This window comes from Oncorhynchus kisutch, linkage group LG22, assembly GCF_002021735.2.
Source record: "Oncorhynchus kisutch isolate 150728-3 linkage group LG22, Okis_V2, whole genome shotgun sequence".
NCBI classification, from domain to species: Eukaryota; Metazoa; Chordata; class Actinopteri; order Salmoniformes; family Salmonidae; genus Oncorhynchus; species Oncorhynchus kisutch.
The window spans coordinates 57,043,231-57,061,053 of record NC_034195.2 but is presented as its reverse complement, the minus strand read 5'-3'; the positions used below and the strand labels follow the sequence as shown (position 1 = coordinate 57,061,053).

Here is a 17,823-nt window from a genome sequence, read left to right as displayed (position 1 = left end):
CCTTACAGTCTCCACTATGGTTTATGAGGTTTATGAGTCATGTTGAAGACCTTACAGTCTCCACTATGGTTTATGAGTCATGTTGAAGACCTTACAGACTCCACTATGGTTTATGAGTCATGTTGAAGACCTTACAGTCTCCACTATGGTTTATGAGGTTTATGAGTCATGTTGAAGACCTTACAGTCTCCACTATGGTTTATGAGTCATGTTGAAGTCCTTACAGTCTCCACTATGGTTTATGAGTCATGTTGAAGTCCTTACAGTCTCCACTATGGTTTATGAGTCATGTTGAAGACCTTACAGACTCCACTATGGTTTATGAGTCATGTTGAAGACCTTACAGTCTCCACTATGGTTTATGAGGTTTATGAGTCATGTTGAAGACCTTACAGTCTCCACTATGGTTTATGAGTCATGTTGAAGACCTTACAGACTCCACTATGGTTTATGAGTCATGTTGAAGACCCTACAGTCTCCACTATGGTTTATGAGGTTTATGAGTCATGTTGAAGACCTTACAGTCTCCACTATGGTTTATGAGTCATGTTGAAGTCCTTACAGTCTCCACTATGGTTTATGAGTCATGTTGAAGTCCTTACAGTCTCCACTATGGTTTATGAGGTTTATGAGTCATGTTGAAGACCTTACAGTCTCCACTATGGTTTATGAGTCATGTTGAAGTCCTTACAGTCTCCACTATGGTTTATGAGTCATGTTGAAGTCCTTACAGTCTCCACTATGGTTTATGAGGTTTATGAGTCATGTTGAAGACCTTACAGTCTCCACTATGGTTTATGAGTCATGTTGAAGACCTTACAGACTCCACTATGGTTTATGAGTCATGTTGAAGACCTTACAGTCTCCACTATGGTTTATGAGGTTTATGAGTCATGTTGAAGACCTTACAGTCTCCACTATGGTTTATGAGTCATGTTGAAGTCCTTACAGTCTCCACTATGGTTTATGAGTCATGTTGAAGTCCTTACAGTCTCCACTATGGTTTATGAGTCATGTTGAAGACCTTACAGACTCCACTATGGTTTATGAGTCATGTTGAAGACCTTACAGTCTCCACTATGGTTTATGAGGTTTATGAGTCATGTTGAAGACCTTACAGTCTCCACTATGGTTTATGAGTCATGTTGAAGACCTTACAGACTCCACTATGGTTTATGAGTCATGTTGAAGACCCTACAGTCTCCACTATGGTTTATGAGGTTTATGAGTCATGTTGAAGACCTTACAGTCTCCACTATGGTTTATGAGTCATGTTGAAGTCCTTACAGTCTCCACTATGGTTTATGAGTCATGTTGAAGTCCTTACAGTCTCCACTATGGTTTATGAGGTTTATGAGTCATGTTGAAGACCTTACAGTCTCCACTATGGTTTATGAGTCATGTTGAAGACCTTACAGACTCCACTATGGTTTATGAGTCATGTTGAAGACCTTACAGTCTCCACTATGGTTTATGAGGTTTATGAGTCATGTTGAAGACCTTACAGTCTCCACTATGGTTTATGAGTCATGTTGAAGTCCTTACAGTCTCCACTATGGTTTATGAGTCATGTTGAAGTCCTTACAGTCTCCACTATGGTTTATGAGTCATGTTGAAGACCTTACAGACTCCACTATGGTTTATGAGTCATGTTGAAGACCTTACAGACTCCACTATGGTTTATGAGTCATGTTGAAGACCTTACAGTCTCCACTATGGTTTATGAGTCATGTTGAAGTCCTTACAGTCTCCACTATGGTTTATGAGTCATGTTGAAGACCTTACAGACTCCAATATGGTTTATGAGTCATGTTGAAGACCTTACAGACTCCACTATGGTTTGAGGTTTATGAGTCATGTTGAAGTCCTTACAGTCTCCACTTACGAGGACAAAGAGTATTCCTAATCATGTTACACTCCATATATTTCATCAAGATGATGTTTTAAACGTGAGTGAACCAGCTAAGATGAGCCACCTGTTGATGACAATAACCTAATGGTATGCACTACATACCACCCACCGCTTATCCCTCAATCTCACAATTCCCAGTTCAGCATAGCAATGTCCACAAGTAGGTGTTAGTACATTTATCCTCCCCATCTCTTTCTTCACCCTCATCCATCCCCTCCACTTCCCTTGTTATCTGCCTCCGTCTCCTCCCCTCCTCTCTTTCATAACCGAAACCCTGCTCTTACTCACTCCCCCGCATCACTCACCTCCAAGGAATCTTTAAAACCTTCCTTCTCTAGATCAATCTGTTCTCCCCTCTCCTTCCTGAATACCACCCTCTCTCTCTCTCCTCTCTCTCTCCCCTCCCTCTCTCTCCTCTCTCCCCTCTCTCCCCTCCCTCTCCCCTCTCCCCTCCCTACTCTCTCTCTTCCTCCGCTCTCTTTCCCTTCTCTCTCTCCTCTCTCTCCCCTCCCTCTCTCTCCTCTCTCTCCTCTCTCTCTCCCCTATCCCCCTCCTTTTCCCCACTCTCTATCGCCCCCCTCACTCTTCCCCCGCTCTCTTTCCCTTCTCAATCTCTCTCTCTCTCTGTCTCTCTCTCTCTGTCTCTCTTTATGTCTCTCTCTCTCTCTCCCTCTCCCTTTCCCCTCTCTCTCTCTCCCTCTCCCTTTCCCCTCTCTCTCTCTCTCTCTCCCTCTCCCTTTCCCCTCTCTCTCTCCCTTTCCCCTCTCTCTCTCTCTCCCTCTCCCTTTCCCCTCTCTCTCTCTCCCTCTCCCTTTCCCCTCTCTCTCTCTCTCCCTCTCCCTTTCCCCCTGTCTCTCTCTCTCTCTCCCTCTCCCTTTCCCCTCTCTCTCTCTCTCCCTCTCCCTTTCCCCTCTCTCTCTCTCTCCCTCTCCCTTTCCCCTCTCTCTCTCTCCCTCTCCCTTTCCCCTCTCTCTCTCTCTCCCTCTCCCTTTCCCCCCTCTCTCTCTCTCCCTCTCCCTTTCCCCTCTCTCTCTCTCCCTCTCTCTCTCTCTCTGCTTTATAAATTATATCCTTGTCAATATCTTCTTTCTCATGAAAACAAACAGATATCATATTCATTTACATATGGTAGCCTATGAATTAATCAAAGAGCAAAAGGGTTTAAGTCAAGTTAAGCGTGCAGAGAGACACCTACAGCTCTTTGCAGTTGACGTCATACAACGGTGTCCACTTGTTCTGCTGGTGCGGCTGCCACTTTATACACTGATAGTTAGGGTCCAGGTAGGAGTTATCAGCATCCGCCATCAAACCTGGGCCAGAAACAATGTCTACTGCGTAAGGGGGAAACACAAGATCACATGTTAATCTGCACATTGTTATGCATTTTATTCAAAATAATAGCATGAGCTGATGTACACCCAACAATGTTTGTAGGTGCTGACTAAAAGAGACTAAATATATATATTAAAAATAGAAAGTCACACAATCGATATACTGTAATGGGTGTCATGATGTCATGATGTCATGATGTCATGATGTCATGATGTCATGATGTTATGATGTTATGATGGTTATGATGGTCATGATGTCATGATGGTTATGATGTTATGATGTCATGATGTCATGATGTCATGATGTCATGATGTCATGATGTCATGATGGTTATGATGTTATGATGTTATGATGTTATGATGTCATGATGTTATGATGTCATGATGTCATGATGGTTATGATGTTATGATGGTCATGATGGTTATGATGGTTATGATGTTATGATGTCATGATGTCATGATGGTTATGATGGTTATGATGGTTATGATGGTTATGATGGTTATGATGGTTATGATGTCATGATGGTTATGATGGTTATGATGGTTATGATGTCATGATGTTATGATGTCATGATGGTTATGATGGTTATGATGGTTATGATGGTTATGATGTCATGATGGTTATGATGGTTATGATGGTTATGATGGTTATGATGTCATGATGTTATGATGGTTATGATGTCATGATGGTTATGATGTCATGATGGTTATGATGTCATGATGTTATGATGTTTATGATGTCATGATGTTATGATGGTTATGATGGTTATGATGTTATGATGGTTATGATGTCATGATGTTATGATGTCATGATGTCCTGATGGTCATGATGGTTATGATGGTTATGATGTCATGATGTTATGATGTCATGATGTCCTGATGGTCATGATGGTTATGATGGTTATGATGTCATGATGTTATGATGTCATGATGTCCTGATGGTCATGATGGTTATGATGGTTATGATGTCATGATGTCATTATGGTTATGATGGTTATGTTGGTTATGATGTCATGATGGTTATGATGTTATGATGGTTATGATGTTACGATGTCTCTGATGGTCATGATGTCATGATGGCTATGATGGTCATGGTGTCATGATGTGATGATGGTTATGATGGTTATGATGGTTATGATGTCATGATGGTTATGATGTCATGATGTCATGATGGTTATAATGGTTATGATGGTTATGATGTTATAATGGTTATGCTGGTTATGCTGGTTATGATGTTAGGATGGTTATGCTGGTTATGATGTTTATGATGTCAGTATGGTTATGCTTACTAATTACATTGTTATGAGCATTCATAGACTGTGTGACTTTCTTCTTTAATTCCCAACATGTTGCCAAGGCAACAGAACAGGGAAAAGTGGAGGGAGGCCACTGTGGCCTGATGTTTCAGAAGACCAGTTGTTTTATACCTAAAGGTGTATTTTTTGGATTAATGTGTGAGCGTATGCATATGACAGTATGTTTGGATATAAGAATGGGGTAATGGAGGAAAGTGAGAAGGAAAGAGAGAGAGAGAGAGAGAGAGAGAGAGAGAGACGGAGAAAGACAAAATAAGACCGTCAGAGAGAGACAGAGAGAAAGAAAGAGAGAGAGAGACAGACAAAGATATGCCTGCCTACCTGGCTCTTGTTTGATGATACCTGTGAGGATCTGAGAGTTCAGGGTGCTGTCAGGACCGTCAGCATGTTTCCTCTTCTTTGCCTGGTGGACTGCTATCCCACTGTGAACACACACACAAACACATGTTCGGAACGTAATCATTTTCATCCAGAGATCAAGATTGATTGATCAACTGAAACACGAGATGGAGGGCACCCCTCTCTGGTCTTCCAGAAAACCATTCATCTCTTTCTCTCCTGATCACACCTTCCCTCTCCTACAGCTGACATTCCTCCCTCCATTCCTCCATCCATTCCTCCCTCTATTCCTCCCTCTATTCCTCCCTCTATTCCTCCCTCTATTCCTCCCTCCATTCCTCCATCCATCCATTCCTCCCTCTATTCCTCCCTCTATTCCTCCCTCTATTCCTCCCTCTATTCCTCCCTCCATTCCTCCATCCATTCCTCCCTCTATTCCTCCCTCTATTCCTCCCTCTATTCCTCCCTCTATTACTCCCTCTATTCCTCCCTCTATTCCTCCCTCTATTACTCCCTCTATTCCTCCCTCCATTCCTCCATCCATTCCTCCCTCTACTCCTCCCTCTATTCCTCCCTCTATTCCTCCCTCTATTCCTCCCTCTATTCCTCCCTCTATTCCTCCCTCCATTCCTCCATCCATCCATTCCTCCCTCTATTCCTCTCTCCATTCCTCCATCCATTCCTCCCTCTATTCCTCCCTCTATTCCTCCCTCCATTCCTCTCTCCATTCCTCCATCCATTCCTCCCTCTATTCCCCCCTCCATTCCTCCATCCATTCTTCCCTCTATTCCTCCCTCTATTCCTCCATCCATTCCTCCATCTAGTCCTCCATCCATTCCTCCATCCATTCCTCCCTCCATTCCTCCATCCATTCCTCCATCCATTCCTCCCTCCAGGAACCACCTTCCCCTGCTGCAGTAGATGGTGAAGCAATTAATTCCTACCTACCTACCTACCTACCTCCCTCCCCAATCCCATCCTCCTTTCATCGTTCCCTTCTACACCCATCACTCACTCTAGCCATGGTTATGGGTGCTGCAGTAATTAGTGCAGTATCTACAGTATCTACAGTATCTGTAGTATCTACATTATCTACAGTATCTATAGTATCTACAGTATCTTCAGTATCTACATTATCTATAGTATCTCAGTATCTATAGTATATACAGTATCTACAGTATCTATATTATCTCAGTATCTACAGTATCTCAGTACCTACAGTATCTCAGTATCTCCAGTATCTCCAGTATCTACAGTATCTATAGTATATACAGTATCTACAGAGTCTACATTATCAACAGTATCTATTGTCTCTCCGTATTTACAGTATCAACAGTATTGATAGTATCTACAGTATCTCTATCACAGTATCTATAGTATCTACAGTATCTCAGTATCTACAGTATCTACAGTATCTATATTATCTATAGTATCTACAGTATCTCAGTATCTATAGTATCTACAGTATCTACAGTATCTACAGTATCTACAGTATCTATAGTATCTACAGTATCTATAGTATCACAGTATCTCAGTATCTACAGTATCTACAGTATCTATAGTATCTACAGTATCTACAGTATCTATAGTATCTACAGTATCTCAGTATCTACAGTATCTACAGTATCTACAGTATCTCTATCACAGTATCTATAGTATCTAGAGTATCTAGAGTATCTACAGCATCTCAGTATCTACAGTATCTATAGTATTTACAGTATCTCAGCATCTACAGTATCTACAGTATCTATAGTATCTATTGTCTCTCCGTATTTACAGTATCAACAATATTGATAGTATCTACAGTATCTCTATCACAGTATCTATAGTATCTACAGTATCTCAGTATCTACAGTATCTACAGTATCTATATTATCTATAGTATCTACAGTATCTCAGTATCTACAGTATCTATAGTACCTACAGTATCTACAGTATCTCAGTATCTACAGTATCTATATTATCTATAGTATCTATAGTATCTACAGTATCTATATTATCTATAGTATCTATAGTATCTACAGTATCTCAGTATCTACAGTATCTACAGTATCTATATTATCTATAGTATCTACAGTATCTCAGTATCTACAGTATCTACAGTATCTATATTATCTACAGTATCTATATTATCTATAGTATCTACAGTATCTACAGTATCTACAGTATCTATATTATCTATAGTATCTACAGTATCTACAGTATCTACAGTATCTATAGTATCTACAGTATCTCAGTATCTACAGTATCTATATTATCTATAGTATCTACAGTATCTACAGTATCTACAGTATCTACATTATCTATGGTATCTACAGTATCTACAGTATCTACATTATCTATGGTATCTACAGTATCTCAGTATCTACAGTATCTCAGTATCTATAGTATCTACAGTATCTATATTATCTATAGTATCTACAGTATCTCAGTATCTATAGTATCTACAGTATCTCAGTATCTACAGTATCTACAGTATCTATAGTATCTACAGTATCTCAGTATCTACAGTATCTACAGTATCTCAGTATCTACAGTATCTACAGTATCTACAGTATCTATATTATCTATAGTATCTACAGTATCTCAGTATCTACAGTATCTATAGTATCTACAGTATCTCAGTATCTACAGTATCTACAGTATCTCAGTATCTACAGTATCTACAGTATCTCAGTATCTACAGTATCTACAGTATCTATATTATCTATAGTATCTACAGTATCTCAGTATCTACAGTATCTACAGTATCTATAGTATCTACAGTATCTATATTATCTATAGTATCTACAGTATCTCAGTATCTACAGTATCTATAGTATCTACAGTATCTCAGTATCTACAGTATCTCAGTATCTACAGTATCTACAGTATCTACAGTATCTACAGTATCTATATTATCTACAGTATCTATAGTATCTACAGTATCTACAGTATCTATAGTATCTACAGTATCTATAGTATCTACAGTATCTATATTATCTACAGTATCTATAGTATCTACAGTATCTATAGTATCTACAGTATCTACAGTATCTCAGTATCTACAGTATCTACAGTATCTACAGTATCTATAGTATCTACAGTATCTATAGTATCTACAGTATCTATATTATCTACAGTGTCTATAGTATCTACAGTATCTATAGTATCTACAGTATCTACAGTATCTCAGTATCTACAGTATCTACAGTATCTATAGTATCTACAGTATCTATAGTATCTACAGTATCTACAGTATCTCAGTATCTATAGTATCTACAGTATCTACAGTATCTCAGTATCTACAGTATCTACAGTATCTATAGTATCTATAGTATCTACAGTATCTACAGTATCTACAGTATCTATAGTATCTACAGTATCTACAGTATCTCAGTATCTATAGTATCTACAGTATCTACAGTATCTCAGTATCTACAGTATCTACAGTATCTATAGTATCTATAGTATCTACAGTATCTACAGTATCTCAGTATCTACAGTATCTACAGTATCTATAGTATCTACAGTATCTATAGTATCTACAGTATCTCAGTATCTACAGTATCTCAGTATCTCAGTATCTACAGTATCTACAGTATCTACAGTATCTATAGTATCTACAGTATCTACAGTATCTATAGTATCTACAGTATCTATAGTATCTACAGTATCTACAGTATCTATAGTATCTACAGTATCTACAGTATCTACAGTATCTACAGTATCTATAGTATCTCAGTATCTCAGTATCTACAGTATCTACAGTATCTACAGTATCTATAGTATCTACAGTATCTACAGTATCTACAGTATCTACAGTATCTATAGTATCTACAGTATCTCAGTATCTACAGTATCTACAGTATCTCAGTATCTACAGTATCTACAGTATCTATAGTATCTACAGTATCTATAGTATCTACAGTATCTACAGTATCTACAGTATCTATATTATCTATAGTATCTACAGTATCTCAGTATCTACAGTATCTACAGTATCTATAGTATCTACAGTATCTCAGTATCTACAGTATCTACAGTATCTATAGTATCTACAGTATCTCAGTATCTACAGTATCTACAGTATCTCAGTATCTACAGTATCTACAGTATCTACAGTATCTATAGTATCTACAGTATCTATAGTATCTACAGTATCTACAGTATCTATAGTATCTACAGTATCTATAGTATCTACAGTATCTACAGTATCTATAGTATCTACAGTGTCTACAGTATCTATAGTATCTACAGTATCTACAGTATCTATAGTATCTACAGTATCTACAGTATCTATATTATCTACAGTATCTATAGTATCTACAGTATCTACAGTATCTATAGTATCTACAGTATCTATAGTATCTACAGTATCTACAGTATCTATAGTATCTACAGTATCTATATTATCTACAGTATCTATAGTATCTACAGTATCTATAGTATCTACAGTATCTACAGTATCTCAGTATCTACAGTATCTACAGTATCTATAGTATCTACAGTATCTATAGTATCTACAGTATCTACAGTATCTACAGTATCTACAGTATCTCAGTATCTATAGTATCTACAGTATCTCAGTATCTATAGTATCTACAGTATCTCAGTATCTACAGTATCTACAGTATCTATAGTATCTACAGTATCTCAGTATCTACAGTATCTACAGTATCTACAGTATCTACAGTATCTATAGTATCTACAGTATCTATAGTATCTACAGTATCTACAGTATCTATAGTATCTACAGTATCTATAGTATCTACAGTATCTACAGTATCTATAGTATCTACAGTGTCTACAGTATCTATAGTATCTACAGTATCTACAGTATCTATAGTATCTACAGTATCTACAGTATCTATATTATCTACAGTATCTATAGTATCTACAGTATCTACAGTATCTATAGTATCTACAGTATCTATAGTATCTACAGTATCTACAGTATCTATAGTATCTACAGTATCTATATTATCTACAGTATCTATAGTATCTACAGTATCTATAGTATCTACAGTATCTACAGTATCTCAGTATCTACAGTATCTACAGTATCTATAGTATCTACAGTATCTATAGTATCTACAGTATCTACAGTATCTACAGTATCTACAGTATCTCAGTATCTATAGTATCTACAGTATCTACAGTATCTCAGTATCTACAGTATCTACAGTATCTATAGTATCTATAGTATCTACAGTATCTACAGTATCTATAGTATCTACAGTATCTACAGTATCTCAGTATCTATAGTATCTACAGTATCTCAGTATCTACAGTATCTACAGTATCTATAGTATCTATAGTATCTACAGTATCTCAGTATCTACAGTATCTACAGTATCTACAGTATCTATAGTATCTACAGTATCTATAGTATCTACAGTATCTCAGTATCTACAGTATCTCAGTATCTCAGTATCTACAGTATCTACAGTATCTACAGTATCTATAGTATCTACAGTATCTATAGTATCTACAGTATCTATAGTATCTACAGTATCTACAGTATCTATAGTATCTACAGTATCTACAGTATCTACAGTATCTACAGTATCTATAGTATCTCAGTATCTCAGTATCTACAGTATCTACAGTATCTACAGTATCTACAGTATCTACAGTATCTACAGTATCTACAGTATCTATAGTATCTACAGTATCTCAGTATCTACAGTATCTACAGTATCTCAGTATCTACAGTATCTACAGTATCTATAGTATCTACAGTATCTATAGTATCTACAGTATCTACAGTATCTACAGTATCTACAGTATCTATAGTATCTACAGTATCTCAGTATCTACAGTATCTACAGTATCTATATTATCTATAGTATCTACAGTATCTACAGTATCTATATTATCTATAGTATCTACAGTATCTCAGTATCTACAGTATCTATAGTATCTACAGTATCTCAGTATCTACAGTATCTACAGTATCTATAGTATCTACAGTATCTCAGTATCTACAGTATCTCAGTATCTACAGTATCTACAGTATCTACAGTATCTATAGTATCTACAGTATCTATAGTATCTACAGTATCTACAGTATCTATAGTATCTACAGTATCTATAGTATCTACAGTATCTACAGTATCTATAGTATCTACAGTGTCTACAGTATCTATAGTATCTACAGTATCTATAGTATCTACAGTATCTACAGTATCTATAGTATCTACAGTATCTACAGTATCTATATTATCTACAGTATCTATAGTATCTACAGTATCTATAGTATCTACAGTATCTACAGTATCTCAGTATCTACAGTATCTACAGTATCTACAGTATCTATAGTATCTACAGTATCTATAGTATCTACAGTATCTATAGTATCTCAGTATCTATAGTATCTACAGTATCTACAGTATCTCAGTATCTACAGTATCTACAGTATCTATAGTATCTATAGTATCTACAGTATCTACAGTATCTACAGTATCTATAGTATCTACAGTATCTACAGTATCTCAGTATCTATAGTATCTACAGTATCTACAGTATCTCAGTATCTACAGTATCTACAGTATCTATAGTATCTATAGTATCTACAGTATCTACAGTATCTCAGTATCTACAGTATCTACAGTATCTATAGTATCTACAGTATCTATAGTATCTACAGTATCTCAGTATCTACAGTATCTCAGTATCTACAGTATCTATAGTATCTACAGTATCTACAGTATCTATAGTATCTACAGTATCTATAGTATCTACAGTATCTACAGTATCTACAGTATCTATAGTATCTATAGTATCTACAGTATCTATAGTATCTACAGTATCTACAGTATCTACAGTATCTATAGTATCTCAGTATCTCAGTATCTACAGTATCTACAGTATCTACAGTATCTACAGTATCTATAGTATCTACAGTATCTACAGTATCTATAGTATCTACAGTATCTACAGTATCTACAGTATCTATAGTATCTACAGTATCTATAGTATCTACAGTATCTACAGTATCTCAGTATCTACAGTATCTATATTATCTACAGTATCTATATTATCTACAGTATCTATATTATCTACAGTATCTATAGTATCTACAGTATCTATAGTATCTACAGTATCTATATTATCTACAGTATCTATATTATCTACAGTATCTATATCTATATTATCTACAGTATCTATAGTATCTACAGTATCTATAGTATCTACAGTATCTATAGTATCTACAGTACTATAGTATCTACAGTATCTACAGTATCTACAGTATCTATAGTATCTACAGTATCTACAGTATCTACAGTATCTATAGTATCTCAGTATCTATAGTATCTATAGTATCTACAGTATCTATAGTATCTACAGTATCTATAGTATCTACAGTATCTATAGTATCTATAGTATCTACAGTATCTACAGTATCTATAGTATCTACAGTATCTACAGTATCTACAGTATCTATAGTATCTACAGTATCTATCGTATCTACAGTATCTACAGTATCTATAGTATCTATAGTATCTATAGTATCTACAGTATCTACAGTATCTACAGTATCTATAGTATCTACAGTATCTATAGTATCTACAGTATCTACAGTATCTACAGTATCTATAGTATCTATAGTATCTATAGTATCTACAGTATCTACAGTATCTATAGTATCTATAGTATCTACAGTATCTATAGTATCTACAGTATCTACAGTATCTATAGTATCTACAGTATCTATAGTATCTACAGTATCTATAGTATCTACAGTATCTACAGTATCTACAGTATCTCAGCATGTACAGTATCTCCGTATCTACAGTATCTATAGTATTTACAGTATCTCCGTATCTACATTATCTATAATATTTCAGTATCTCATCCACAGTATCTACTTTATCTACAGTATCTACAAAAAATATTGACATTTTCTAGGGTCTACATTCTCTATAGTATCTACAGTATCTCAGTATTTACATGATCTATAGTACCTCAGTATCTACAGTATGTCAGTATCTACAGGATCACATTATCTACAGTTTCAACAGTCTGTACATTATCCCATTATCTTCTTCCTCCTCCCCTTCACAACCGCAGAAGTTTACAATTCATTAATTGTTTGGTTGATTGATTGGTTCATTTGTTGATTGATCACTCACTCTTGTCCCTGTTGTGGGTGTTGCAATAGTTGATGCAGCATCTGGCTCTGTTGCAGGTCCTGACAACTCCCACTGGAGGTGGGACCAATGGGGTACTGCGAGATCATTGGCTCAGGCTTTAGGTACATGTCCCGGTGCATGTTTGGATAGCCATGGCCGTGCGGGGGGAGTGGCGGCGAGGTCATGTGACACATGTTCTCTGGTGTCATGGTCCTCAGCATGTGAGTGTCTGGAAGACAGGAAGAAAGACAGGAAGGAAGACAGGGAGGAAGACAGGGAGAAGGACAGGAAGACAAGGAGGAAGACAGGGAGGAAGACAGGGAGGAAGATGGGGAGAAAGGCAGGGAGGAAGACATTTTTATGCAGTATTATCAAGTTCTGCCTGTTCTGATCATCATACTGTATCATCTGATGATACAGTGCCTTACTGCTAGACCGCTGTGCCTTAGACCGCTGTGCCTTAGACCGCTGTGCCTTAGACCGCTGTGCCTTAGACCGCTGTGCCTTAGACCGCTGTGCCTTAGACCGCTGTGCCTTAGACCGCTGTGCCTTAGACCGCTGTGCATTTGACCGCTGTGCCTTAGACCGCTGTGCCTTAGACCGCTGTGCCTTAGACCGCTGTGCCTTAGACCGCTGTGCCTTAGACCGCTGTGCCTTAGACCGCTGTGCCTTAGACCGCTGTGCCTTAGACCGCTGTGCCTTAGACCGCTGTGCCTTAGACCGATGTGCCTTAGACCGCTGTGCCTTAGACCGCTGTGCCTTAGACCGCTGTGCCTTTGACCGCTGTGCCTTTGACCGCTGTGCCTTAGACCGCTGTGCCTTAGACCGCTGTGCCTTAGACCGCTGTGCCTTAGACCGCTGTGCCTTAGACCGCTGTGCCTTTGGAACGTATTCAGGCACCTTGACTTTTCCTACATTTTGTTACGTTATGGCCTTATTCTAAAATGGACTACTATACACACGATACTCCATAAAGACAAAGAGAAAATAGGCTTTTAGACTTTTTGACATTATTATATAAGTATTCAGATCCTTTGCGATGAGACTCGAACTTGAGCTCAGGTGCATCCTGTTTCCATTGATCATCCTTGAGATGTTTTTTAATTCAATTGAATGGACATGATTTGGAAAGGCGCACGCCTGTCTATATAAGTTCCCACAGTTGACAGGGCATGTCAGAGCAAAAACCAAGCCATGAGGTCGTAGGAATTGTCCGTAGAGCGTCGAGACAGGATTGTGTCAAGGCACAAATCTGGGGAAGGGTACCAAAACATTTCTACAGCATTGAAGGTCCCCAAGAACAGAGTGGCCTCCATCATTCTTAAATGGAAGACGTTTGGAACCACCAAGACTTTTCCTAGAGCTGGACGCCCGGACAAACTGAGCAATCGTGGGAGAAGGGCCTTGGTCAGGGAGGTGACCAAGAACCTGATGGTTCCTCTGTGGAGATGGGAGAACCTTCCAGAAGGACAACCATCTCTTCAGCACTCCACCAATCATGTCTTTATGGTAGAGTGACCAGACGGAAGCCACTCCTAAGTAAAAGGCTCATGACAGCCCGCTTGGAGTTTGCCAAAAGGCACCTAAAGGACACTGACTATGAGAAACAAGATTTAACTCCTTGGCCTGAATGCCTAGTGACATCATCCCTACGTTGAAGCATGGTGGTGGCAACATCATGCTGTGGGATGTTTTTCAGCAGCAGGGACTGGGAGACTAGTCAGGATCGAGGCAATGATGAACTTAGCAAAGTACTTAGAGATCATTGATGAAAACCTGCTCCAGAGCATTCAGGACCTCAGACTGGGGCGAAGGTTCACGTTCTAACAGGACAACGACCTGTTAGAAAATTCTGAAAACCTGTGCTTTGCTTTGTCATTATGGGGTATTGTGTTTAGATTGATGAGGAAAAAAAGACAAAGTATTCCATTTTAAGGCTGTGACGTAACAAAATGTGGAAAAAGTCAAGGGGTCTGGATGGACGAAGGCACCGTCCATAAATATCTATGTGTATATACAATATAAGTTCCTAGTCCTGGTTATCACTGAGTCTGATAACTTGACCCAAATACATTGAAGACAGACACAGGGTCAAACCAGCGTTCTTTGTCCAGTGTATTTGGTGTTTTTGAATGCACCTATTGATAATCTGTGCCAGGTTCCCATACAATCTTTTACCAGGAAAACCCTCAGATGACACAGTATTGTAATAGCTGTGAGTGTGACCCTCCCATCCATTAAGATACAGTGCAATCTGAACGTTTTCAAACCCTTTGACTTAATCCACATGTTGTGTTACAGCCTGAATTCAAAATCGATAAAATACATTTTTTTTCTCACCTATCTGACCCCTGAGTCAATACTGTACATGTTAGAATCATATTTGACAGCAATTACAGCTGTGAGTCTTTCTGGATAAGTCTCTATGATCCTTGCACACTTGGATTGTACAATATTTGCACAATATTCAAGCTCTGTCAAGTTGGTTGTTGATCATTGCTAGATAACTATTTTCTAGTCTTGCCATAGATTTTAAAGCTGATTTTAAGTCAAAACTATAACTAGGCCACTCAAGAATATTCAGTGTTGTCTTGGTAAGCAACTCCAGCGTATATTTGGCCTTGTGTTTTAGGTTATTATCCTGCTGAAAGGTGAATTTGTCCCCCAGTGTCTGTTGGAAAGCAGACTGAACCAGGTTATCTCTAGGATTTTTGCTGTGCTTAGCTCCATTCCGTTTATTTTTATCCTAAAAAACTCCTTAGTCCTTGCCGATGACAAGCATACTCATAACATGATGCAGCCACCACCATGTTTGAAAACATCAAGTGTAGTACTCAGTATGTGTTGTGTTGGATTTGTCCCAAACATAACAATTTGTAAGGGACATAATGTTAATTTCTTTGCCACATTTTTTGCAGTATTACTTTAGATGCATGTTTTGGAATGTTTTTATAAATAATATTATTTAGCAGATTAACACTGGAGTGATAGATGTGCAGATGATGATGTGCAAGTAGAAATACTGGAGTGATAGATGAGCAAGTAGAGATACTGGAAATACTGGTGTGCAAAAGAGCAGAAAAGTAAATAAAACAAAATGAGGATCAGGTAGGTAGTTGGATGGGCTATTTACAGATGGGCTATTTACAGATGGGCTATGTACAGATGGGCTATTTACAGATGGGATATTTACAGATGGGCTATTTACAGATGGGCTATTTACAGATGGGTTATTTACAGATGGGATATTTACAGATGGGCTATTTAAGGATGGGCTATTTACAGATGGGCTATTTACAGATGGGCTATTTACAGATGGGCTATTTACAGATGGGCTATTTACAGATGGGCTATTTACAGATGGGCTATTTACAGATGGACTATTTACAGATGGGATATTTGGGCTATTTACAGGTGGGCTATTTACAGATGGGCTATTTACAGATGGGCTATTTACAGATGGGCTATTTACAGATGGGTTATTTACAGATGGACTATTTACAGATGGGCTATTTACAGATGGGCTATTTACAGATGGACTATTTACAGATGGGCTATTTACAGATGGGCTATTTACAGATGGGCTATTTACAGATGGGCTATTTACAGATGGACTATTTACAGATGGGCAATTTACAGATGGGCTATTTACAGATGGGCTATTTACAGATGGCCTATTTACAGATGGGCTATTTACAGATGGGCTATTTACAGATGGGCTATTTACAGATGGGCTATTTACAGATGGACTATTTACAGATGGGCTATTTACAGATGGGCTATTTACAGATGGGCTATTTACAGATGGGCTATTTACAGATGGGCTATTTACAGATGGGCTATTTACAGATGGGCTATTTACAGATGGACTATTTACAGATGGACTATTTACAGATGGGCTATTTACAGATGGGCTATTTACAGATGGGCTATTTACAGATGGGCTATTTACAGATGGGCTATTTACAGATGGACTATGTACAGCTGCAGTGATCGGTAAGCTGCTCAGATAGCAGATGCTTAAATTTAGTGAGGGAGATATAAGTCTCCAACTTCAGCAATTTTTGCAATTCGTTCCAGTCATTGGCAGCAGAGAACTGTAAGGAAAGGCAGCCAAAGGAAGTGTTGGCTTTGGGGATGACCAGTGAAATACACCTGCGTGCTACGGGTGGGTGTTGTTATGGTGACCAGTGAGCTGAGATAAGGCGGAGTTTTACCTAGCAAATACTTATAGATGACCTGGAGCCAGTGGGTCTGGCGATGAATATGTAGCGAGGGCCAGCCGACGAGAGCATACAGGTCACAGTGGTGGGTGGCTGATGGGGCTTTGGTGACAAAACGGATGGCACTGTGATAGACTTCATCCAGTTTGCTGAGTAGAGTGTTGGAGGCTATTTTGTAAATGACATTGTCGAGGATCGGTAGGATTGTCAGTTTTACGAGGTTAAGTTTGGCGGCGTGTGTGACGGAGGCTTTGTTGCGAAACAGGAAGCAGATTCTAGATTTAATTTTGGATTGGAGATGTTCAATATGAGTCTGGAAGGAGAGTTTGCAGTCTAACCAGACAACTAGGTATTTATAGTTGTCCACATATTCTAAGTCATGATTTTTTTACCAATAGGTGACCTTCTTTGTGAAGCATTGGAAAACCTCCCTGGTCTTTGTGGTTGAATCTCTGTATAAAATTCACTGCTCGACTGAGGGACCTTACAGATAATTGTGTAGGGTACAGAGATGAGGCAGTCATTCAAACATCTGGTTAACACTGTTATTGCACACAGTCCACTTTTTACTCCTGAACATATTTA

General features: G+C 38.2%; 1 protein-coding gene across 3 annotated transcripts in view; it reads right to left on the bottom strand.

Annotated features, from left to right (window-relative positions):
* The window catches only part of myrf (myelin regulatory factor), a 72,364-nt gene that overhangs the window by 21,785 nt on the left and 32,756 nt on the right, over positions 1-17,823 (bottom strand). For 2 of the 3 annotated variants that reach the window (XM_031802111.1, XM_031802112.1), the window contains exons 5-7: positions 13,016-13,244; positions 4,881-4,981; positions 3,108-3,243 (exon numbers count right to left, since the gene is read on the bottom strand). In XM_031802111.1, the coding sequence (XP_031657971.1) occupies positions 3,108-3,243; positions 4,881-4,981; positions 13,016-13,244 (466 nt within the window). The remainder of the gene's footprint in view (positions 1-3,107; positions 3,244-4,880; positions 4,982-13,015; positions 13,245-17,823) is intronic. The other variant, XM_031802113.1, reaches the window with a different exon arrangement.